We start from the raw sequence: 27,045 nt of genomic DNA on the forward strand, positions 1-27,045 counted from the left end.
CCTTTTTCTAATGAAAGCCATCTAATGTTATTCATGAGTTTTTATAGTGTGCCCGCATTCCAACACCGGACCTGCCATCCACGCAGCGTCACATCAAAAAGCATTTAGTTGGGAGGGCAAATTGGTTGTAGGTGGAAGGCTGTGGAAGATGGGAAGTAAAGTAAGAGGGAAAGTAGAAGATTGAAAGAGAATGATGAGAGGGAACAGAATGAAGGAAAAGGCATTGGAAAGATGGCATTAGCCTTGATGAAAATGTGAGGTCACTGTACTGTGCCAACTACCAAGTTCATTAAAAAAAAAAAAGGGAATTTATTGATTTCATCCCCCCAAAAAATGTTATTCCCAATTTGGCTTCTTTCGACCCAATTGCCTCTGGCTTTAAGATTTCGTCAAACTTAAATGATTAATAATTGTATTTTTTTATACCAACAAAATTAAAATAGGAAAAATCCATCCATCCATCCATTTTCTACCGCTTATTCCCTCAATTAAAACTTTTTATGAAATATATATATTTTTTAATTGTTAAAGGTTCCTGAAATTTAATTTTGTTTCAATCATATAACATTTATTAACTAAAGAGGACATTTTTACATGTAGCATTATAACATGGGCAAGTGTAAAAATTAGTTGCCCCTGTACTTTAAATTTTTTGGTTTGGTTATATCGCAGATACAGCCAACACATTTAACTGTCATACAAATGTAAAAAGAAATGTACAGTTTAAAACAGTTGTTGTCTCCAAGGGCCAAAGTGAAAAAATGACACTGGGCCATAGGGAAAAACCAGCAATTTTAAGCTTAGCGCAGCACCATTAATGAGAAGTTTAGCTTCATGCCGCTACAAGGTAGTGGAGATTGCCATGTTCAATAGATGACAACTAGTTAGCCTTGTAGAAATGCCATCAGTGATCAAAGGTCCCTATGAATGGGGGATAAAATCAAATCAATATGTATCGTGATTGACATGTAATCGCAGTACAGACACAGTGGTTAGCACTCGTACCTCACAGGGCGAAGGTCCTGGGTTCGATTCCCAAGCTCTGGGTTTTTCTGTGTGGAGACATGCACCTGGGAATAGGCTTATTGGCAACACCAAATTGACCCTTGTGTGTGAATGAGAGTGTGAATACTCATCTGTCTCTCTGTGTTGGCCCTGTGATGAATGGGTAAATGGTCTCAGTTGTACCCTAACTTCAGCCCCAGTGCAGCTGGGATAGGTTCCAGCCCCCCTTTTGACCCTGAGAGGGAGAATTTAATGGATGGATAGACACGTAATTGATATCAATTAAAAATGTGTTTAATAAAACGTCCGATATAGTTGGTTTTGGCAACAGTATCAACTATTAACTTTGGTTGTGCCATCCTGTTGTCTTGGGGTTGATTCTTTTCATGGACCGGGAAGAGAAACTAAAAATGAGTGCCGCAAAGAGCAAAAAAAATGTTGATATAACAGGAAAATTCACCTCGACAGTATGGCAGTTTTTTGATTTTTAAAAAACAGGCCGTAGTCAGACCAAGGCGCTCTTAATCAATAATAACTCGAGCCGAGCTCACTCCTGAGCACAGTCGACACAAAACCTGCGGAAGATAGTTCTCAGGTTTCTCTGTGTTTACATTTTCACACTTTGTATTAATTTGTTATACTTTATTAAGCATTTCTTACGTATTCCTAATTATTGCATCGTAATTTTAAAAGGTTATTGTTTAGAGTAGATGTGTTCTTAGAATTGAGTTTACATTGAGTGTTTTCCATGGTTGTGTTGACATTTCCTTACCTTTCTGCCTTGATAGCTGGGGGATTATAATCAGAGGAAGGTTACATTTTAGATACAAATGTTTACATTTAATATATTTTTTTAATGATAAGATAGTTCATAAAAAAACAATAGTTTTCGATATAGACCGATAAAAGACACTTGCTTTGTGATACAGTTTTCACCCATATCGCCAAGCCCTAAGTATGAGTATGTATTCAATTTGGGAAGCCACCCTTTGGTGGTACAAACAAAACAACTCGGTGAGACGATTTGTGTGCCCAATTCACTTTGGGCACACCTGGTTAAACGCCAAAATTGCTCCAAGTGACCGAGACATTTCAGCTAGCTATTTGCGGCTAGATATCTAGCATTAGCACTCTTGGGTTTAACGAACATGATCATCACCTTGGCATGTGGAGTTTTCTCATTCGATGATGACCTCACATGTAAACAAAGCCTCTTTTCATTACAATTTACATTTCTTCTCTGCGGAGATCCATTTGTATTTACTCCATAAGTCCTGCTGACAACCTTTTGTGATGTACATAATAGCTCACAAATAGTACATAGCGTATGTGTAATGTAGAGTAGGTGCCTAGAAGCCGTCTCCATAACAACAGTTGCTGTGGTGCAGTTGTGATCACCACTGTACACTTAATATCCAGTACTATATTAAAAAAAACACACACTGAACGGCATATTAGATACACATGCTAATCTAATGTGTAGATGGTAGTTACTGCCTATTTTTCAAAAATATAGATTTACAAAATAACATAAAATAAAGTGTTGGCTTGTTACATATTACTAGATTCTGGCTTGGTTGCTAGGTTACACCTTTATGTCTCTTTAATCATGTTTAACACCGGAGAGTAATTGATTTTTCTTCTCATTAAATGTCTTTGCGTGACACCTCCTCGGCTTTGGTTCTCACTGGCATGTCGATTCCTGCTGATATAGCACGTTTACCTCTGTGCAACATGACTGTCGTTTGGGTCAGACTATTCTCTGAGGAGGAGAGTTGGCTGTAGTGTATTTTTCAATCCATTATTCCTTAAGTGTTTTTTTCCCGCATTGTGGTGTCAGCAGAACTCCTCAAGTGTTTAATCACCTTGAGAGGCAACATTTCCAATTTTAGAAGAACACAAAATGGGTTCGTGGTCAGCATCAGTCTTCCTATTTGAGTTTACTTTTAAGATGGTTGGACTACCTGCCATAGTCTGCTTGTAATGTGACCAAACTCCAAAGTGTCGGACTTAAGCTCACTCAGTGGTTCTGCTGAAGCTAAGCAGATCACTGCTGTGTTTTGTTCTGGCACTGTCCTATCTGTTGTTATTGCCTTGTGCCTCGTCGTGGGTGGCTTTTCGTGTTCCTGCACCACCAGGAATAGCCATGTTTTCACAAACCTTTGCCCCAGCATAGGGCTATAAATTTAAGATGGGAAAGGGGAGGACAGGAGGAGATGGATGGAGGAGACTGTGATAAATAACACTCAAAAAATAGGGCTGTTTTGGATCTTTTTTCGTATGAACTTCAGGGGCTTTAAGCAAATACGGCATTTGAGTTGTGTCCCACCCCGATAGGCCCACATCGGAAACGCTGAAGTTCTATGGCTACCTTATTTTTTGGATTATAAATCGCTCCGGAGTATAAATGGGTTATGAATGGTAAATGGGTTATACTTGTATAGCGCTTCAAGGTACTCAAAGCGCTTTGACACTATTTCCACATTGACCCATTCACACACACACATTCACACACTGATGGCGGGAGCTGCCATGCAAGGCCCTAACCACGACCCATCAGGAGCAAGGACAAAGTGTCTTGCTCAAGGACGAGGTTGGTAAAAGGTGGGGATTGAACCAGGAACCCTCAGGTTGCTGGCACGGCAACTCTCCCAACCGCGCCACGCCGTATATGTCGCACCGGCCGAAAATGCATAATAAAGAAGGAAAAACATATATACGTCGCACTGGAGTATAAGTCGCATTTTTTGGGGAAATTTATTTGATAAAATCTAACACCAAGAATAGACATTTGAAAGGCTATTTAAAATAAATAAAGAATAGTGAACAACAGGCTGAATAAGGGTACGTTATGACGCATAAATATCCAACTTAGAACGTGCCTGGTATGTTAACGTAACATATTATGGTAAGAGTCATTCAATTAACTAACATATAGAACATGTTATACGTTTACCAAACAATCGGTCACTCCTAATCGATAAATCCGATGAAATCTTCTTCTTCGATGTCGCTTCTAAACAACTCTGCCAACTGCCCTTCTCAGTTTTTATAATTTACAGCCAACGATGAAATGATCCATTTTAATAGCTATGGCAGTAGCATATAGCAGTTAGCATTCGATGACCCACAATGCACTTCTGCTATGACCCTCCCCCGCCAAATTCTTATTGGTTGACGTGTATGTGACAATTGCTGACGTGTGTGTGACGATTGCTGACATTTTCTTTGTCTCTTTCGTGATTTAGATAAATAATATTTGCTATTGTGTAATCTGCAGTACATTATTTCCTTTTAGGTGCCATTTTTGTTCAGCCCTTCTCAGTTTTTCTAAGTTACCACCAACGATGAGATGATCCATTTTAATAGCTAAGGCAGTAGCATATAGCATATAGCAGTTAGCCTTCAATGACCCACAATGCACTTCTGCCATGACCCTCCCCCGCCGAATTCTTATTGGTTGACGTGTATGTGACGATTGCTGACATTTTCTTCGTCTCTTCTGCGAATGAGATAAATAGTATTACTTGATATTTTACGGTAATGTGTTAACAATTTCACACATAAGTCGCTCTGAAGTATATTTCGCACCCCCGGCCAAACTATGAAAAAAACTGCGACTTATAGTCTGAAAAATACGGTAAAGTTGACATCCAAGAAGGTTTTCATATTATAGCACTGCTTTACCTTTTAAGAATATTATAATATTGTATGACCTATAGTATAGGTCATACAATATGCTATATTATATCATAGACCGTACAGGTTCTATACGGTCTATTATAAGATAAGCCTGAGACAAAATTTCCTTCATAAATATGCAATTTAACTGTAAGCAAATATCATTGGCTATCAAAAACCTTTATAATTATAGACAAAATATTTTAAGTAACATTTTTACCTTTTATACCATAACTCCATCTATCCATCCATTTTCTACCGCTTGTCCCTTTCGGGGTCGTGGGGGTCGCTGGAGCTTATCATATTTAATAATATGATAATAATTTGTACTCAATTTTGTTGCTCTTCCAACTATTTTTCAACAACTTTATATAAGTCTCAGAGGTCCCACAAAGAATATTGTATTGAAAGTGTGTTGGCCAAAATCTAGTACTAATGCTGGTATTTAGATCGTTTGAAAGCGCTTTTAGTAATCCTACTGGGAACACACTGTTTAGTGTGTCTGTACTTTTACTGCTAATGAGCTGTGTTTATCCACAGCAGAGTGTGTGGCTCCAAGATGTGCTATTTGGCACTTTATTTACATTTACACACTGTAACTGAACTTGTCCAACCTAATATGTGTCATACATAGCATCAAGCAATGTAAAATTATGTTACAGTGCTAATACTGTATATCAGTCAGATAAAAAAAACTATCATGCTTTTTCTAGCTAAAGCAAAATGATCAAACCAACAGCTCCCACTTGTATGACCTTTTCAAAAGCTGCTGTTTTAGTGTATTTTTCTGAAATTCACACACTAGGGCCAATTTAGTGTTGCCAATCAACCTATCCCCAGGTGCATGTCTTCGGAGGTGGGAGTAAAGCGGAGTATCCGGAGGGAACACACGCAGTCACGGGGAGAACATGCAAACTCCACACAGAAAGATCCCAAGCCCAGGATTGAACTCAGGACTGCTCAGGATCTTCGTATTATGAGGCAGATGCACTAACCCCGTGCTGCCTCGTAAGCATTCCAGTCAGTTGTAAACAAATGGCATTCCGGTCACGTTCTGTGACCAGAATGTTTTTAGCTCCTGTTATTGGTTGGAGGGTAAATTGCAGAGTCTTAGGAATGGTTGAAAGGACAGTGTTGTGTGTGGGAGACAGGTGGTGTTGCCGATAACTTCCTCTGTTCACAAACAGGCTCTATGAACAAATATTACTGTTGGCACATCGTTAAAAGTAAAATTTGCAGAAGACAAGACCTTTTAATCTCAACATATTTTACCAAGCAGCCAGGACAAATATGTGTCTCCCATAAATTACACTCAAAAACAGGACTGTTTTAAATCATTGTAGTACGGACTTCAGGGGCTTCGAGCCAAATACAGCAGAGTTGTGTCCAACACTGATAGGCCCACATAGGAAAATCTGAAGGTCTATGGCTAATGTGGACATCCAAGTATGTTTTCAAAATATAGCACTGCTTTACCCTTTAAGAATCTTATAATATTGTATGACCTGTACAGTCTATTATATGATAAGCCTGAGGCTACAGTTCCTTCATACATATGCAATTTAACAGTAAGCCAACATTATTGGCCATCAAAAACCCTTATAATTATTGAGAAAATATATTAAAGAAGATTTTTAACTTTTATACCATAACTATATTTAATAATACAATAATTATTTGTACTCTCTTTTGTTGCTTTTCCCACTATTTCTTAACAATTTTGAATAAGTCTAAGAGGTGTTATAATGTTATATGTCACAATATTGTATTGGAAGTGTGTTGGCCAAAATCTAGCACTTATGCTGGTATTTAGAATAGAATAGAATAGAATAGAATAGAAAGTACTTTATTGATCCCTGGGGGAAATTCAGATCGTGTAAAAGTGCTTTAAGTAATCCCACTGGGAACGCACTGTTTTGTGTGTCTCTACGTTTACTGCTAATGAGCTGTGTTTATCCACACCAGTCTCTGACAGAGTTTGTGGCTTCAAGATGTGCTATTTTGCACTTTATTTGCATTTACATACTGTAAATGCTCTTGTCCAACCTAAAATATGTCATTAATCACATCTAACAATGTAACATTATGTTACATGCGTTATCAGTCACATAAAAAGACTATCACGGTATTTGAGCTTTTTCTAGCTAAGGCAAAACGATCAAACCAGCTCTAACTTTTATAGATGCCAGATAGCTTTAGATGTGTAATGAAGCCTTCCTTTCCACAAAGCTGTCCTCTGTAAAGTTGTGGGCATATCCACGGGGCAAGCTCATCTAGTTCGGTACGTGTCGTATCATGTCCATCAGGATGGAAGTTTTTTCTCTGTGATGTCATGAAACCAGGACCTTTTGTAAAAGCTGCTTTTTTTAGGGTATCTTCTCTCAAAAGTGAGGGAGATGATAGATTTTTCCCACATTTGGTTCTAATAAACAGGCTATATGAACAAATATTACTTTTGGCACATCGTTCAATTAAGAAATGAATCACCTAGTGTGTGTGTGACAATCATTGGTACTTTAACTTAACTTATATAGACCTTGATCACAATAATCTCAAAGGGCTGCACAAGCCACAACGACATCCTCGGCCCAGATTTACATCAGGGCAAGAAAAAACTAAACACAACAACGGACAATGAGAAACCTTGGAAGGGACCGCAGATGTGAGTACCTCCCCTTGGTTGACCGGTGCAATGTATACAGAGTGGATACAGTTAACAATGCGAGAGTCCAGTTCATAGTGAGGCCAGCAGGGGATCCTTTTGCATGTAGACAAGTCAGCAGCGTAGCGACGTCACCAACTGATGCATAGAGCAGTGGTCCATCCTGGGTTCTCAACTGAAATAGCTTGCGTCTCTTTCGTGGAAGCACATCTGTGGCTACCTGATAACTTCTCCACGCAGGAGAGGGGGGCAGAGCAGAAAAGAGAGACAGCAGATCAACTGGTCTAAAAAGGGGCCTATTTAACGGCTAGGGTGTATAAATGAGTTTTTACCTTTTAATTCTTCTACTGAGGTAGCATCTCTAACTGTTACTGGTAGGGCATTCCAGAGTAATGGAACCCGAATAGAAAACGATCTATAGCCCGCAGAATTATTTTGGGCTCTGGGAATCACTGAGTCTGAGTTCTTAAAACGCAGCCTTCTAGCCGGGACATATGGTAAAATACAATCAGCAAGATGGTTAAAAGTCAATTTTGCAGAAGACAAGACATTTTAATTAAAACATAGTGTGCCCCATTCAGCAACCGTTCTTAAGAACAAATGTTGTTGTTACGCCCACTTACGAAGTTTTTAAGGAGATTTTTGTATTCACCAATGTTTTCTTACCTGGTATTTGTTCGTAGGTAAGAACAAAATCTACGAGTGCTCCAGAGCACTCTTACGGTGGCCTATTTGTTCTTAAGTGACAAGTTTCCTTACTTATATTGTCTAATGTAAAATTAATATCATAGATAGATAGATAGATAGATAGAGAGAGAGATATAAAGATAGATATAGATAAGACAGACAGACAGACATATAGCAAAATGAGCAATATAAATACATTTCAAAACACACACTCACACACATGCACGCACACACACACACACTCACACACACACATACACACACACAATCATTAATTACCGGGGCGTTGATTTAGTGATTGGTGACTCTTTAAAAGACTCAACTCACACAATGGTAATGCTTTTGCTGCTACTGCAAGATGCTGTAGATCGTGCTTTGGGGAGGGAGCGCATATTTCACAACCATGGAGACATATTTGCCCGAAGTGACGAATATTTATTTGAACACTTTAGACTACAGAGAGCACTCCCCCCTTTTTTAAACTTACGTTTTGACATTATGTATTTCCCCCGCGGGATAATACAAATTTCTCTTCTGTAATCTGTTTTTGTTTTTCCGTATGTTTGATGTTTGGCTTTACCGCGGGAATTGTGCCCTTATTTGGGGAATTAAAGCCTTTACCTATGCAAATTACGGAATTAACGGTGTTTACATATACATATTGGGAAATAAAGTAATGTTTATATGCAAATTATCATAGACACGCACGCGCTAATCATTTGGCATTGAGCAACTGAAGAACAGCAGGTGGGAACAGTTTGGAAATCACTTAGGAAGAAAGATAAGAGGAAAAGTTAGGAACTTATTGTTGAATGGGGCCCATTGTACTGAGCAGCCAGAACAAAGATGTGTCTCCCAAAATGTGGAACTTGAAACTGAGCATAATTGGTTCTTGAACAGGCTTTGTGAATAGAAAAGTTAACACATTGAAGTAGGGCTGGGTGATATATCGATATAAACGATATATCGCAGGTTTGTCTCTGTGCTATATAGAAAATGACTATATCGTAATATTCAATTTAGGGCTGGGCAATATATCGATATATACAATATATTGCGGGTTTGTCTCTGTGCGATATAGAAAATGACTATATCGTAATATTCGAGTATACGTTCTCACGCAGGACTTTTAGCTGCGGGCGTACACTTCAGGCTCTCCTCGCTCTTTCCTGTGTCTCCTCACAGACAAGCAGGCGCACATTCTTACATACGTCACAAACTGTCACGTCATACGTCACAAACACGTCCTCACCCAGCAGAGAGGTAGCGGCATGGCTAACGTTAGCTGCTAACGTAGCGGTACAAGAGAAAGAAGGTGCGGATCTGGTAACAAATGAAGGAAGACTTAATTCCCAATAAAAACAGCAGGGTTTCCCTCGTCCGGCAATGGTTCGGCTTCAAGTGGGAATATGTCGAACAGACAACCGTAATTTGTCAAGTGTGGGGGAAAAAGCGTTTCTATAAAAAGTAGCATTAATGCTAATATGTGGCATCATTTGAAAAGTCACTCACTAGAGAATGAAGAACATTTCATAACCTTAGTAACATACCACATAGTGAAGGACGAATACTATTTGATTTCCCATTATGCAGCTAATTTTTATTTGACACTTAAAATGTCTCTGACAATCTTGCAACTTATGTTTTGGAAATGACTTAAATGTTTGTGCCATTGCTTAATAACTTTAATAAATACACTTTTGGTCAATTGACTTAGTTGTGATTTCTCTCTCTGCATGAAAGTTTAAAAGTAGCATATATTAATGCAGTCTGAAGAAGAATATTTTAATGTATACACATATAATCATCATACTGATGTTATTATATGCATCAAGTGTTCATTCAAGGCCAAGGCAAAATATCGTAATATATATCGTATATCTCAATATGGCCTAAAAATATCGCGATATTAAAAAAAGGCAATATCGCCCACCCCTAATTCGATTATATGTTCTCACACAGTTGCTTTTAGCTGCGGGCATTCCATTACTGGCGTTTCTCACTCCTTATCGTCTCTCCTTGTCACAGACACGTAAAACAAGCCCACCTTCTTACATACGTCACATACTGTTGTGCATGTAGCGCAGTGGTTCTTAACCTGGGTTCGATCGAACCCTAGGGGTTCGGTGAGTCGGCCTCAGGGGTTCGGCAGAGCCTCCGCCTTAGCGGTCAAGACACACCAGATTCATGAATTGATTAACGTGGACCCCGACTTAATTAAACAAGTTGAAAAACTTATTCGGGTGTTACCATTTAGTAGCCAATTGTATGGAATATGTACTGTACTGCGCAATCTACTAATAAGTCTCATTCAATCAATCGTATAAATAAAAACCTCTCCCTATCCGCGCATCTGTACTGTGAAGTTAAAATTTGATTGACAATAAAAAGAAAATCTAAATCTAAGTATTATGGATACTCCCAAACAATGTTCCCTCCAATTTTCCATCTGATTCGCAAGTGTATAATTTGCTGTGAGTTCATGTACTGTGTTGGTTTTGTTCTTTGAACAAGATGATGTTCATGCACAGTTCAATTTGTGCACTTGTAAAAAAAAAAAAAAACACATAACTTCGTCTTGATTTTAAAAAAAAAATATATATATATATATTTTTCACTAAAGAAGGGTTCAGTGAATGTGGATATGAAACTGGTGGGGTTCGGTACCTCCAACAAGGTTAAGAACCACTGGTCTAGCGTCATACGCTCTCGCCGAGCAGAGAGGTAGCAGCATGGCTAACCTTAGCTGAGGCAGGTCGTGCAAGCGGAGTGGAGCTTGTGACAATACAACAGAGAGAAGGTGCGAAACTGATCACAAATAGAGGAAGAACAATAAATGCCCAAAATAAAGAGCAGGGGATCCATCATCTGGCGGTGGTTTGGCTTCAAGTGGGAAGACCACAGCAATATGCAAAGTATGCAGCAGAAGTGTTACTACAAAAAGGTATCAACACTATTAATTTGTTCTTTCATTTAAAAAGTCAACCGTGAGACAATGAAGAGTATTTAATAAATACAGTTTTGGTCAATGTACTTAGTTGTGATTTTCCTCTCTGCATGAAAGTTTAAAAGTAGCATATATATTAAGGCAGTATGAAGAAGAATTTTTTAATGTAGACACATAGAATCATCATACTTCTGTGGTTATATGCATCAAGTTTTCATTCAAGACCAAGGCAAAATATCGTAATATATATCGTATATCGCAATATGGCATAAAAATATCGCGATATTAATAAAAGCTAATATCGCCCAGCCCTACATTGAAGCAAATTTCTCCATAGGCAACAATGTAAATATGAATAATGGGTTACAGCCTTGACAAAAGTCCATAGTTTAGTAAAGGTACCGTACTGTATATCAAACAATCATAACAAGGAGGTCAGACATAACAAGTGATGGATCAGCTGTCCATTTAATAACAAAGCCGCCCTGCCGACACACACGCACTGATACTAATTAGCCGTGTGGCACATTCACAATTTTTGAAATCACAAAACCTCTTAACATTAACAGCCAGGTTGCTACAATGATTAGGAATTAAAAATAAAATCCACTTTACTTTGTCGGTTAATTATTGTTGCGTTAAGCGGAAGGGAGAGTGAGGGGAGTAGGCGATGTCGACAGCTCTGTAGATACTTCCTAATTGTTTGCAACCACATTTCACTTGCCAATTGCTTTCTTTTGACTTATATTAAGCTAGGACAACTAAGAAAAACTTTTTTAAAAGGCTAAAAACACTTAAAAAGCAAACAAAGTCGCACAGTAGCTAATAGCAGCACTGTGCTTACTGAGTGAGCAGGGCACAAAATGGCTGTGCTGCAGGCACACAATTGTTATATGGTGCGGTGCATTATAAAGATGACAAGAGTCCTGCTGTGGCTCAGTACCGTGTATTCAGGCTGCATGTAGGAAGTACAACTGAGGTAAACACACGTGATGCAGGGATATTTTATAGGTGAGGGCACCGTTGCTGCCGCAGGGTGGCACAGTATGTCAATACAATCACCCTGTAACAACAATGGGTGGAAGAAACGTTGGTATACAAAGTCAAAGTTTATACAGCAAAGAATATTTTTATTCGGCCTGTGTTTCGTAAATCGAAATGTTTGTGTAGCGAGGGGTTCAGAAATAGAGGTTTCACTGTACGCAACTTGTTAACATTTGAATGCAGTTTCCTCCGTACTGAATTCTATAGGCATGGTGCTGTGTCTGTTTGTCCACACGCCAAACTACACATGCGAGTAACGACTATCCCTGAGAGTTTGTGTGTGACTCAGACCATGTGTGTGTTCTGTTGATGCTCTTCCTAGTGACTGTAATTGGCTCCAGGGAGAACACACACTGCAGTACTCTAGCTTGTTATCATACTGACAAGCATTGAGAAAAGGGCAGCAACACACCTCGAAGCCAGGCAGAATGTTCATGAAATAAGCATTAAAGTAAAAAAAAACAACTGAATAATGGGGAAAGGGTTCTCTTACGGGTCTTGCTTTCAGATGACAATCTGGATAAAGATGGGTTGATGTTAGAAGGATATTCCTTGACAAAGCAAACATAGGTGTGTGTAGAAAAATTGTTGTAGCCATATTTTCAAAGCAGCTCTTTCGTACATTGGTTTTTAAATGGAATACAATGGATTTGATAGTATGTTGTACAGTCGCATATCGCTTTTAATTGGTTCCGGACATAACCCCGATATATGAAATTTTGTCAAGTACGAATTATCAATTACTAATCAAATCTATTCACTGCTTGAGCATAGAAAAGTGTTTACTACTTTGTAAATATGTTTTTCAACATTATGAGAGCCCAACAGATGTGAAATGTTACCTTTTAGTCACCTTTAAAGGCTGAGCCAATCAGTGGCCATGATACTGAACAGTGCACTCTGATTGTTTTAGTCTTTTTTGGTGGCCAATACTACTGTAGTATTGATATATTTTGTTTAATTAGGCATTTTACGCTTGAAAATTCCTAATTTAGGACTGAAAAATGGTAGAATATGCTTTGAAAAAATTAAAATATATCCAAAGATATCTGCGATGTGGTGAATACGCAATATTTGTAGTGCAATGTGGCGATAGCCGATTGTAAATGTTCATGTTGAATATTCAGTGCTCCCATTTCTCTTTATTTAATTGACTTGGCTTATCAATTAACACTTAATGTTGTGTTATGTCCATGTCTGTTTCTTCTGTCCAGGAATAACACCTTACTGAGGTGCTCCCAGTGCAAGATGGCTCACTATTGCAACATCACATGTCAGGTATGTACAAAACCCATAACCAGTGAAGTTGGCATGTTTTGTAAATAGTAAATAAAAACACAATACGATGATTTGAGGAATCCTCATCAAACACTTATTTGGAACATCCCACAGGTGAACAGGCCAATTGGGAACAGGTGGGTGCCATGATTGGGTATAAAAGCAGTTTCCATGAAATAGCTCAATCATTCACAAACAAGGATGGGGAGAGGGTCATCACATTGTGAACAAATGCATGAGCAAATTGTCAAACAGTTTAGAAACAACATTTCTCAACCAGTATTGCAAGTAATTTAGGAATTTCACCAGCTACGGTCCGGAATATCATCAAAAGGTTCAGAGAATCTGGAGAAATCACTGCACGTAAGCAGCAATGCTGAAAACCAACATTAAATGCGTGTGACCTTCGATCCCTCAGGCGATACTGCATCAAAACCTGACATCGGTGTGTAAAGGATATCACCACATGGGCTCAGGAACACTTCAGAAAAGCACTGTCAGTAACTGCAGTTTGTCGCTATATCTGTAAGTGCAAGTTAAAACTTTATTATGCAAAGCGAAAGCCATTTATCAACAACACCCAGAAACATCGCTGGGCTGAGCTCATCTAAGATGGACTGATGCAAAGTGTAAAAGTGTTCTGTGGTCTGACAAGTCCACTTTTGAAACTGTTTTTGGAAAATGTGGACATCTTGTCCTCCGGACCAAAGAGAAAAAGAACCATCTGGATTGTTATAGGCGCAAAGTTCAAAAGCCAGCATCTGTGATGGTATGGGGGTGTATTAGTGCCCAAGGCATGGGTAACTCACACACATGTAAAGGCTGCATTCATGCTGAAAGGTACATAGGTTTTGGAGCAACATGTGTTGTCATCCAAGCAACGTTATCATGGACGCCCCTGCTAATTTCAGCGAGACAATGCCAAGCCACATGTTACAACAGTGTGGCTTCATAGTAAAAGAGTGCAGGTACTAGACTGGCCCACGGCAAATCCATGCCGCTTACAAAATCCAATAAAAAAAAAAAAAAAGCAATTTTCAAAGTAACTGACAAGAGGGCCACAACAGAGACAGAAGTTTTCGTCATCACTGTTCAATTATTGTAACGTCTGTCGAGACTCTTTGAGGAGGACATGAATTCCATCAATCACTTTATTGAGCAAAACTCTTTGTAAACACATGACCAATAACATTGCTAAACAATTTCTATCTAGCAAAGCTGGTCATTTTCTGTCGTACAAACCAGACCAAAACCAACTTTGCCATCTGTCATATCAACAGCACCCGCTCGCTCTTTCTCACTTGTGCCAACACATGCACATATGGCACTGAGCCAGTGATGCGTTTACAGCCACACAAAAAGTCGGACATTTCCTACACCACACATTATGTTTAATTCCAGGTCGTTACACTATGAGTTACCAATTAAGCATTACATCAGAAAGTGTGGAACCAAGCCACTTGCAACATGCTTTAGAGAAGAACATGCAAGGCCACAAACCTCATGTGAAGTGGCCAAAGTCCAGCAGCAAGAAAGAGTGGGAAATAATCGATGCAGACCTGGTCAAGATCCTGGACGGAATCAAAGGAACGGTGGAGAAGAAATTAGAGAAGATGGGAGATCTGATCTACTCCTATGGAGCAGAAAGATTCGGAACACACGTGACAGGGAAAAAGGACATGCCTTTAACAACCCCTCCAAAGTCCAGAAGACAAAAGGAAATAGAGCGACTGGTCAAAGAGAGAAGGGTTTTCAGGAAGGAATGGAAGAGAGCCTCATTGGAGGAAAGAGTGAGCATTGACCTTCTGCAAACAGACCTGAAGGGACACCTGGGAAGATTGCGGAGAGCTGAAAACCTCAGGACTCGGCGCAAGAGGAAGGAAAGGGCGAGAACATCCTTCTACAAGGACCCTTTCAGATTTGTGAAAGGCCTCTTCACTAAAGAAAAGAGTGGGTCACTTAAGGTGCCAAAGAGGGAACTGGAAGACCACCTGAAAACCACTCACACAGACAATAAAAGATTTGAACAGAGAGAGATACCATCAGACATGCCACCAATACCTCAACCAGAACACCAGCTGGACGACAGTCCCCCAAGGTGGAGCGAGGTTCAGGAAGCAGTGAGGAAATCAAGGGCAGCTTCAGCTCCAGGACCAAATGGAGTTCCATACAAGCTGTACAAAAATTCCACAAATGTCTTACGCTTTCTGTGGAGGCAGATGAAGGTGATGTGGATGAAGCAAATCATCCCAAAAGTGTGGCGCAGAGCTGGGGGAGTGTTAATCCCAAAGGAAAAAGATGCCGCAAACATCGATCAATTCCGGCAGATCAACCTGGTAAACGTTGAAGGGAAGATCTTCTTTAGCATCGTTGCCAAAAGGATGACAACGTACCTGAAGCAAAACAGCTTGATCGATACATCCGTGCAGAAAGCTGGAATACCTGGTTTTTCAGGCTGCTTGGAGCATACAAGCATGATTTGGCACCAAATCCAATCTGCCAAGAGGGAAGGAAGAGACCTGCACGTCTTATTCCTAGACTTAGCCAATGCTTTTGGATCCGTCCCTCATTCTCTCATCTGGTCAGCCATCAACTTCTTCCACATCCCAAATACCATCACAAACCTGGTGAAAAACTACTTCCGTGATCTGCAATTCTGCGTTAAAACAACAGAATACACAACATCATGGCAATCGCTGGAAGTGGGAATAATGGCTGGATGTACCATCTCCCCTCTAGCCTTCACCATGGCAATGGAAGTGATCATTCGAGCTTCCAAATGGGTTGTGGGTGGAGAACGTCTGAGAGGGGGAGAGCGTCTACCTCCCATCCGTGCCTACATGGACGACATGACCACCTTGACCTCAACCGTTGCATGCACTAAACATCTGCTGGCAAAGCTTCATGCCAACATTACATGGGCACGGATGAAGTTTAAACCCAGCAAGTCCAGGAGCATATCTATCGTCAAGGGGAAACTCACAGACCAGAGGTACTACATCGAGGGTACTTCCATTCCGTTGGTGTCAGAGCTGCCAGTCAAGAGTCTAGGGCGATTGTACAACGCAAGTCTCAAAGACTCGGACCAGAGCAATCAGCTGAGGGAAGAAACCATCAAAGGCCTTGTCCGCATTGACAAGACCTTACTTCCTGGCAAGTTGAAACTGTGGTGCCTACAGTTTGGATTGCTCCCCCGTTTGATGTGGCCACTAACAGTCTACGAGATCCCCATGTCCAAAGTCGAGAAGCTGGAGAGAACAGTCAGTGCATACATCAAGAAGTGGCTTGGCCTTCCACAGTGCCTCAGTAACATCGGCCTATATGGTCATGGTGCCCTGGAACTGCCCATCTCTAGCCTCACGGAGGAGTTTAAATGCACCAAGGTGAGGCTGAGCATGACACTGACTGAGTCTCAAGATGAGGTGATCCGATCGGTTGCTCCCAGACTGGCAACCGGGAGGAAATGGATCCCATCTGAGGCTGTGAAACAAGCCAAATCTGCTCTCAGGCATGGAGACATTGTAGGACAAGTGCAGCACGGAAGAGTTGGGTTTGGACTTGGGGCTAGTCGACCCACATGGCACAAGGCAACATCAGCCCAGAGGAGGAAGCTAGTGGTTGATCAGGTTCGACAACAAGAGGAGGCAGACAGATGTGCAACAGCAGTGGCACAATCCAAACAGGGACAGTGGACTAGCTGGGAAAACCTGGAGCATCGTAAGCTCACATGGAAGGATCTTTGGGAAATGGAAGGGAGCCAAATCAGCTTCATCATCAGAGCCACCTATGATGTTCTTCCCACACCCAAAAACTTGAACCAATGGTTTGGAGAAGATCCTTCTTGTGCACTCTGTCAAACCCCTGCAACACTCAGTCACATCCTCACTGGCTGCAAATTCAGTTTGTCTCAAGGTCGCTACACCTGGAGGCACAACCAGGTCTTAAGACAACTGGCGATCACCCTGGAGGAAAGGAGAAATAAAAACAAAGCCCTCTCTCCCCCAATCCCTAGTCACTCAATCACCACTCAGTTTGTAAGAGCAGGACAACTACCACCAAAACCATCTGCAAGAGTGGAGGCAACCCTTCTGGACTCTGCCCGGGACTGGAAAATGCAGGTTCACTTGGACCAGAAACTCATCTTCCCGCCTGAAATCATTACAACTAGCTTCAGGCCGGACCTGGTCTTGTGGTCAACCTCCCAGAAGATTGTGTTCATTGTTGAACTAACTGTACCATGGGAGGCAGCAGTTGGTGAGGCATATGAGTGCAAGCATCTGAGGTATGCGGACATAGCAGCCGAGGCAGAGCAGCGCGGCTGGCGTGCCGGAGTACTACCAGTTGAAGTCGGGTGCAGAGGTTTTGTTGCTACATCCACAACCAAGCTCCTGAAAGGAATGGGATTGAGAGCTCAGGCCTTCCGGCGGGCTGTCAAATCGCTGTCTGATGCTGCTGAACGAAGTAGCAGGTGGATATGGTTCAAGAGAAAGGACCCAAACTGGGCTGCTAAATGACATCGAGGGGTAAAGGCATAGGGGGGCACACTTCGGACGCCAGATGTCGCCGTTGAGCCCTCCGGAGGTGTCGTGGGCCTATCAACGAAACACCAATGAAGGAGGGTGCCCACCTGAAGACCCCAGTGAAGCTTTTGCCTCCAACCCCCCACTCAACACTAAGTGCTGATTAATCTGAGGGATTGTATTACCTAGTCCTATGAGCTCTACTACTGTGCTCATTCTACTGTCATTTATTAAGAATCTTAATTTATAAATATTAATCATGAAATGCTGTGATTATATTAAAGAAATACTAATAAAAAGATATATATTTTACAAACGGAAAGTTACAGCAATGTACACATGATCCAGTACTTACAGCTCATTGTGCAACATGTGAATGTTTTAATGGGAACTAAATGCAATATCTGAAAGGGTTACACATTATTTCCAAAGCAAGACCCCCACCTAGCCACACAATACTAGTACACAGCTCATTGAAAAACAATATTTGTTGTTCTAGTCATTGTAAGTGGGCCAAAACACTTACATTAGAAAATGATCACATGGAAGTGACTGCTGTCATTTGATTAGAATAATAAGAAATTGAACTTGTTATTTAATCAGGTTTGGGACAGGTGTGCTGCAGGTGTGGCCTCAATGTGCACGTCTGATGTTGCTCACATGTGCTCCACTGAATGCTCAAGGAGTTTTTGCGTTAAAATTAGAGGGAACATTGCCTGCATGTAGTCCAGACGTGTCTCCCATTGAAAATGTGTGGCGCATTATGAAGCCTAAAGTAACACAACGGAGATCCCGGACTGTTGAGCAACTTAAACTGTGCATCAAGCAAGAATGGGAAAGAATTCCACCTGAAAAGCTTAAAAAAATGGTCTCCTCAGTTCTCAAACATTAACTGAGTGTGGTTAAAAGCAGTGGTCCCCAACCTTTATGTATCCGCGGACCGGTCAACGCTTAATAATTTTTCCCGCGGCCCGGGGGGTATCCTTTTTTTTTCTTTTTTTTTCTTTTTCTTCTTTGTCATGAAAAAAGGACGTTTTTGTCATGAAAAGGGGAGTTTTTTGTGGTTGGTGCACTATTTGTAAGTGTATATTATGTTTTTTATGTTGATTTAATAAAAAAAAAAAAAAAAAAATATTTTTTAAAAATTTTTTTTATTTTCATTTTTTTAAATAAAAAATTCTTCTGCGGCCCAGTACCAATCGGGCCACGGTGGTTGGGGACCACTGGTTAGAAGGAAAGGCCATGTAACACAGTGATAAAAATGCCCCTATAGAGAAGTTAAGTCCCTACCTTTAGTCAAAAGTGATTTATGACCCCCCATAAAACAATGATTTATGACCCTCAAGGTCAAAGGTCAATGATTTATGAGGGGTCAAGTTCAAAGGTTAATGATTTATGAGGGGTCAAGGTTAAAGGTCAAAGTCAAAGGTCAGGTTCAAATGTCAGGTTCAAATGTCAAGGTCAAGTGGGTGTGGCTTACCCGGAAGAGGGTGGAGTTAAGACCTGTGGTGGGAGTGGTTAAACCAGGAAGAGGGTGGAGTTTTAAACAGAAAGAGGGCAGAGTTAAGACCTGCGGTGGGAGTGGTTAAACCAGGAAGAGGGTGGAGTTAAGACCTGACAGGGAACAGAGGAGGGTTCAGTTTTTTTAAGAAAGCAATGTCATCTGAGCAGCATGTGACCATATATTTGATAGTTTAAATGTTTACGATCGTTTGAAACAACTTTCAGATTTCGATGTATTGATGGCTGGGAATGTTACGTGTGGAGATGTGGACACGCACGCACTTCACACACACACACACACACGCAGAGGAGGTGGAGCTTTATACGTTAGCGTAAAGACTTTGTTCGATTCGGTCATGATTAGTGAAACGCCTGTTTCGATTTATAAAAATAATAAAACTTACATTGACGCTCCGCAAAAAAGTCGAGTGTTTCTAAATCGTATTCAGATGCCGCCGACCGAATCTTTGCGTGAGAAATGGGATTTGGAAGGGTTAGGGATGGAGGGATCTTTTGGATTTGTATTCAGATACGAAATGGGTGATATCTGCTTATTTCAGCTAAAAGAAAGAAGAGACGGAAGCCCTTTCTCGATATTTTCATCGTTATCTACCGTGGATTGGGAAGTTTTTGGTGGACACGCACACACACGCACACACGCACACACACACACACACACACACACACACACACACACACACACACACACACACACACACACACACACACACACACACACACACACACACACACACATTCGTACGCACTGAAACAACTTCCGTACCTCACGAAAACATATTTAAACAGATGGAAAAAACTATCGCAGAACACAGTGTCACGTAGCAACTGGTCTTTACGGTCGTTTGAATCAACAGGTCAGTTTGGGGGACAAAAGGAGGGTTCAGTTTTTACTGACTTCCCATCTGACAGTTTAAATGTTTATGACCGTTTGAATCAACAGGACACGCACGCACACACACACACACGCACGCACGCACACACACACACACATACACACACACACACACGCACACACACACACACACACACACACACACACACACACCATTACCTCTGCTTTACCATGTTATTAGACATTGGTTTAACTCCATTTAAGCATTTAAACGTTAAAAGCATTACACTTGTACGACGATGTAATACCTTTTTTTTTTTTAACAGCTGATGACGACGAAGTGAAAGACGATGAACTTTGCTTAAACGGTCTTACAAAGTTGGAAGATGATTTTCGAGGTGTGTTTAAACCTTCAAATTATTTAATATTATGTGTATTTATTATTTAGTTTCATAGAGGATTTGCCGTAAGATCCTAACGCGATCGTTTTAACACAATCGCAGTCTGGTGAGTCAAATGATTCTCATTTTACAAGAAAAAAAACATGCGGTATACGATACATATATACATATATTTACTTACAGATTTTCCGTTTACATCTCTTGCTCACTGGTCTCCCTTAAAGCTGGCGGGTCCGTCAACGGCCGTTCCAGGCAGAGGAGAAGGCTTGATTGCGCCAAAGACTCCAGACATCGAATCCATGCTCCGAGGGGAAATCATCGAAAACGACGGTGAATGTCCGACAGGCACCCGCTGTAAGTTTTTCTCGTTTTCTGTAAGCTTTTTAAGATTCTCAGGAGCTTTAAAGAGCTCCTCTCATTCCAATGTCTTTCGCTCAAATGAATTTCGCGCCTAAGGGGAATGGGCGGGGACTGATTCCGGAGGTGGGCGGTTGTTTCCGCCAAGCAACCTTCTGGTTGAAATGGAGTGTGGATCAAGATGGATCCCTACTCTATATTCTTTTATTTAACCCAATGTTTTTTAAATACGTGTATAATGCTTTATATCCTATGGGTTGTGAATTCCATCCTACAATATCTTCCAAGGAACCCAAAGAAATGTTACCACACCTCCCGCTTTATTTATTCTATAGATTGCCTGAACTATTTCATAAACTAAATCTTGTCTTGTTTCTGATGCTATGTTTTTTATGCTCATCAATGCACTGTTGGACTGCGAGCACACAACTACTTTCCTTGCTTTGTTTTCCTCTATCCAGTTAACTGCCATATAAATTGCTACCAATTCCCCCGTAAAAACAGATAGTTTATCACTGATTATTTTATTTAATACTATGTTTCCTTGTGGGATAACTGCTACAGCTCTTACCTTTATTTTTTTTTATATAGTTTTTGATGCATCCGTATATATCATATCTCAATCCATTTTTCTATCCGGTAACTATTTAAATTTCTATTCTTTAGTAATTGCATGTTTTCTTTTGGGTTATCAAACATCCACGGTGGTATTGCAGGCATTGGTACTGTAGGACTAACTTTAATATTGTCAATTTTAACTTTATTACATATGTCTCCTATAATCCACCCAAAACTATTCTTTTTTGTTTTCTCTTTTTCTTGGCAGATTGGTAGCACTGGACAAGTCGGATATCCTTGCTTGGATCCTTTTAAAGTTGCCCGATAAACTGCTGAGAGTTGATCTCTCCTCTTGTCCAAAGGTTTTTCGTTCATTTTTACTTGTAATACTGGCACTAGGGTTGATGTAGTAGCTCCACAACATAACCTTAAAGCCTGTGACTGGATCCGGTCTATTTTCCCAAGTCATGTTTTTGAAGCAGATTGGTAAATAATGCATCCGTAATCAATAACAGATGGAATTAAAGTTATAAATATATACATGTATTGTTTTCAACGTTAACCTATCAGCCCCCCAATCATTACCCCTCAAAGACCTCATTATATTTAACACCTTTTTACTTTTTCCCCTATTTTTTTATTTTCCGGAAGGAACACTCCTGAAGGAATAAATAAAGTACTATCTAATCTAATCTAATCAAATCTATTTTGCTGATGTGGGTTGACTAGTTCATATTTTTATCAAACCATATTCCTAAATATTTAAATACTTGTACCTCTTCTATATTTTCACCTTAGAGTTTTTATTTGGAGCTTGTTTTGTACTTTTGTCTTTGTAAAATGTATGACTTTTGTCTTTCCAACAGAGAATCTTAAACCTCAAGCCGTTCCCCAGTCTTGAACATTATTTACCACTTTGTTAGTTTTTTGATTATTTCTTTTGACTCTAAATAATATACTAGTCTTTCATTAATCTTTTTTTTTTTCCATTACTTTTCCCCAAATTTATAATTTCCTGCCTCTTCCGGGTCTTACCCTGACTTGCATATTGGAATTGTTACCGCTAATTTTCCCCTCTGCCGGTCATTCTCCTTCTTCATATATCCTGTCATATCATTTCAAGACCACTTCTTTGACGATGCCACCTAAGTTTTTGATCATTTGATAACCCGCTAGGTCTTTCCCCGGTGACGTATTTTTAACCTTTTTCAAAATTCGAACCATTTCATTCAAAGAAAATGTCATATCCATAGTGTTGGTAAAGCTATTAACGTTGTCTTCCATCATTTCCCCAATATTTAAACTCATTGTTTTTTCTCTCTTTTGTTTTTCCACATTTCTCAAATTATCATTACTGTGCACTTTAACACATTTTTTTTGCTAAAGGTTCTGCTGTTTCTTTACCCGTGACTACATCTTCTTTAATAAATGTGGCACATCATCCTCTTTACCCTTCATTCCTATCTTTACGAATCGTTATATATCCTTTTATTATAAAGTTTAATTTTGGCTTCAGCCCTGTTTCTTGAATACAAATTATACGTGGTTTAGTTTTCATATTTTTAATATATCCCTTTAATTCATGTTCGGTTGCTATCAAACTTCTGGCATTCCACCGGACCATTAACAGGGTGTTGGAATGTGGTAACATGACTCCGTCACGTCTACTCTCCGTAGTACAGCTTGCACCCGGTACCAAGATAGTTCTTTCAACAACTTTGATGCTGCTTTGACAATTATTTTGATCTTCTCAGTCTTATTTTTACTTTCATTTTGTATCAAAGCTGAGTTGTGCTCTCTGGTTTATTTTGCAAATCAACCGACAGAACATGATCATGTACAAGACTCGCCTACCCACAATGCACTGCAGCCCAACGCTCCTGGTCGGATGTTTTTTTCGGGGTTCATGGAGAGATGCGGTAAAGAGTGGTAGCCAAGACACACGGTCACACACGGTCACACTCGGCAATTATTTTGACCTGGGGAGCAGATATAGAGGAAAAAATGTGTCTGGGGGGCCGGGATATCTGATTTTCAGGTACAAAAAACTTCACAATGACACAAAATAAACACAACAGTTAAACCTCACACTAAAATCAAGACATTGACTTGTACGTTCAAAAGACAGAATAGAACAAGTCAAAACATGCAATGCCATCTACAAAATGTTATGTAAATGTTAGTCATTACACACGCGGCTATGGTTTTGATGTATTTGTTACAGACATGTTTACGTCAAGTAACATCACATGGTTCCATTTGCACCTTTCAACAAATCTGAAAAGGAATATTAAGAAGTAAAACTTATATTTAATCCTACCTCTTCTCCGAGCACACGGTGACTGTACATACGGGTCGAAAAATGTTGACCTAATTCAGCATTTCTCAAAGTGTGGGGAATAGAGACATGACAGGTGGGGCGCGAGGAAAGGGAGGACATTTTTTTATTTTTGATTTTTTTTTACTATGCTTTCATTTTCTATACACACTGTAAATCACTTTGTGATTCTGTCTGTGAAATCCGCCGTATAAATAAATGTAAATTACTTATTTTTCCTGTAGGCTTTACATTTCTCGGCAGGAGCGAAAGTTTGACAGACATAGCAACAGTAACTTTTGCAGGCAGGGCTAAGAGGAACAAACTTTCGCGCGGATGGGTAGCAGGCTAATGTGCGGACCACAATTACACAAAATGGATACATTTGCAACTCGCACCTCAAAGGTCTGCGGAGAAACAAAAATATGACGGGTCTAATCAACCAAAAAGTCAACCTAAAAGAAAATATGGCGAAGGGTATCTTGCTCTTGGATTCACGGCAGCGGAGGTGGGGGCAGAGGAGAGACCCCTGTGTGTTCTTTGTCTAAAACGGCTAGCAGCAGACAGCATCAGGCCCAACAAAGTAAAGAGACAACTCGAGACCACACATGATGTCCAATAAATTGTTTTGTTGGGGCGATGGGGGTAGGTGGGCCTTGAGTCTAAAGTGCTGATGACAGAAAAAAAAAAAGTTTGAGAAGCCCTGACCTAATTGTACGGATCTCACTTTAAACGGCAAACCGATCATTTAAATGTTTTCACTTTGAATATGAAACGAGGAGTAAAATGTACAATGTACAATATTATCAATTATTTCACAAGGACATGTTTTAAGGATATTGTACAGTATCATTAAATCTAAAATGAATGTGATCACTTTCAGGATCATTTTATTTTTAGCCAGTAAACAACTGTTATGTACTTTTGAATCGGGTTTTCAAAAAAAAAAAAAAGGGAGGGACAATCAAGGATCAACAATGGCACGACTTTCACTAACTTGCGTGAGGTCAAAAGACAAGAGATTTTAGACCAATGCTGCTTTGGATCTGTTCCTGCTAAACTAGTAAGTGACTTTCAATGCTCAAATCAGAATAATAATACTAATTTTAGCTACTGGAAATTTGTGTGGTGGCAATAAATACCCACCAGCGCGATACTTTGCAGTTCCACACTGACCAACCACGCAACAAACTCAAAAGAACTGTACAAGGAAAAAACAATGCAGTGACTTCAAACTGCAAATATAAGGTTTGAGTAAAATATGTAGGTTGGTGTGAATGTTGTCCGTCTATGTTGACCCTGCAATGAGGGGGCGACTTGTCCAGGGTGTACACCTCCTTCCACCCGATTGTAGCTGAGATAGGCGCCAGCGACCCCCACGTCCCCAAAAGGGAATAAGTGGTAGAAAACGAATGTAGGTTCCTACTGTGGAAAGTTCAGTAATACAGAATCATTGTGGCATTATCGTGTCAGTTGGACGCTATATGCGCTAGTCCTCATGGTAAATGTGGTTTTCCTTTTGGGAAAACGCCATCGCTTTGGTTCACTGGTGCGGCCAATATAAACCAAAACTGAAAGTTCTTAAGTGGGGGTTTAAGTAGAGTTTATAAATCTTGTATCTGTGCCACATATAGCCTTATTTCAGTGTCAACAGTCTCCAGCTTACTTGCTACACATGTTTTGGCTCTGCCCATCCCTGTGCAGTTATTGGACCGATATTTTTAATACTTTGTCTGTTGTTGTAATTACCTACTAGGCCTTCTTTGCCTTTATTTGTTGTTGTATCTTTATGTTAGCAATTGGGACTTTTTGAATGAAATTGTCTGTGGCTCCATGTTAACGAAGTTGCCTGTACTATTTGACTGATGCATTTTATTGATTGATTTATTAGCAGTAATTGCACAAAGGCATTCTTCTTCTTTTAGTTTTCTGACAGCACGTAGGCGTTCGCATCAACTTTCGTCTTTTTAACAAATGGGTAAAGGGGGGATGATGTATGCCGTAAAACTAGTTGGCACATTTAATATTTAATAATAATGAATATTGTAAAATTCTATAATTTTTGTTATTTAAAGGGGAAAACCCGATTCAAAAGTACATAACAGTTGTTTACTGGCTAAAAATAAAATGATCCTGAAAGTGATCACATTCATTTTAGATTTAATGATACTGTACAATATCCTTAAAACATGTCCTTGTGAAATAATTGATAATATTGTACATTGTACTCCTCGTTTCATATTCAAAGTGAAAACATTTAAATGATCGGTTTGCCGTTTAAAGTGAGATCCGTACAATTAGGTCAGGGCTTCTCAAACTTTTTTTTTTTCTGTCATCAGCACTTTAGACTCAAGGCCCACCTACCCCCATCGCCCCAACAAAACAATTTATTGGACATCATGTGTGGTCTCGAGTTGTCTCTTTGCTTTGTTGGGTCTCAGGCTGTCTGCTGCTAGCCGTTTTAGACAAAGAACACACAGGGGTCTCTCCTCTGCCCCCACCTCCGCTGCCGTGAATCCAAGAGCAAGATACCCTTCGCCATATTTTCTTTTAGGTTGACTTTTTGGTTGATTAGACCCGTCATATTTTTGTTTCTCCGCAGACCTTTGAGGTGCGAGTTGCAAATGTATCCATTTTGTGTAATTGTGGTTCGCACATTAGCCTGCTACCCATCCGCGCGAACGTTTGTTCCTCTTAGCCCCGCCTGCAAAAGTTACTGTTGCTATGTCTGTCAAACTTTCGCTCCTGCCGAGAAATTTAAAGCCTACAGGAAAAATAAGTAATTTACATTTATTTATACGGCGGATTTCACAGACAGAATCACAAAGTGATTTACAGTGTGTATAGAAAATGAAAGCATAGTAAAAAAAAAATCAAAAATAAAAAATTTCCTCCCTTTCCTCGAGCCCCACCTGTCATGTCTCTATTCCCCACACTTTGAGAAATGCTGAATTAGGTCAACATTTTTCGACCCGTATGTACGGTCACCGTGTGCTCGGAGAAGAGGTAGGATTAAATATAAGTTTTACTTCTTAATATTCCTTTTCAGATTTGTTGAAAGGTGCAAATGGAACCATGTGATGTTACTTGACGTAAACGTCTGTAACAAATAAATCAAAACCATAGCCGCGTGTGTAATGACTAACATTTACATAACATTTTGTAGATGGCATTGCATGTCTTGACTTGTTCTATTCTGTCTTTTGAACGTACAAGTCAATGTCTTGTTTTT

General features: G+C 40.0%; 1 protein-coding gene across 3 annotated transcripts in view; it reads left to right on the top strand.

Annotated features, from left to right (window-relative positions):
• smyd3 (SET and MYND domain containing 3) overlaps positions 1 to 27,045 on the top strand; it is a 163,766-nt gene that overhangs the window by 19,173 nt on the left and 117,548 nt on the right. For all 3 annotated transcript variants that reach the window (XM_061878891.1, XM_061878886.1, XM_061878898.1), the window contains exon 2: positions 13,241 to 13,304. In XM_061878891.1, coding sequence (XP_061734875.1) covers positions 13,241 to 13,304 — 64 coding nt within the window. The remainder of the gene's footprint in view (positions 1 to 13,240; positions 13,305 to 27,045) is intronic.

This window comes from Nerophis ophidion, linkage group LG02, assembly GCF_033978795.1.
Source record: "Nerophis ophidion isolate RoL-2023_Sa linkage group LG02, RoL_Noph_v1.0, whole genome shotgun sequence".
Classification (NCBI taxonomy): domain Eukaryota; kingdom Metazoa; phylum Chordata; class Actinopteri; order Syngnathiformes; family Syngnathidae; genus Nerophis; species Nerophis ophidion.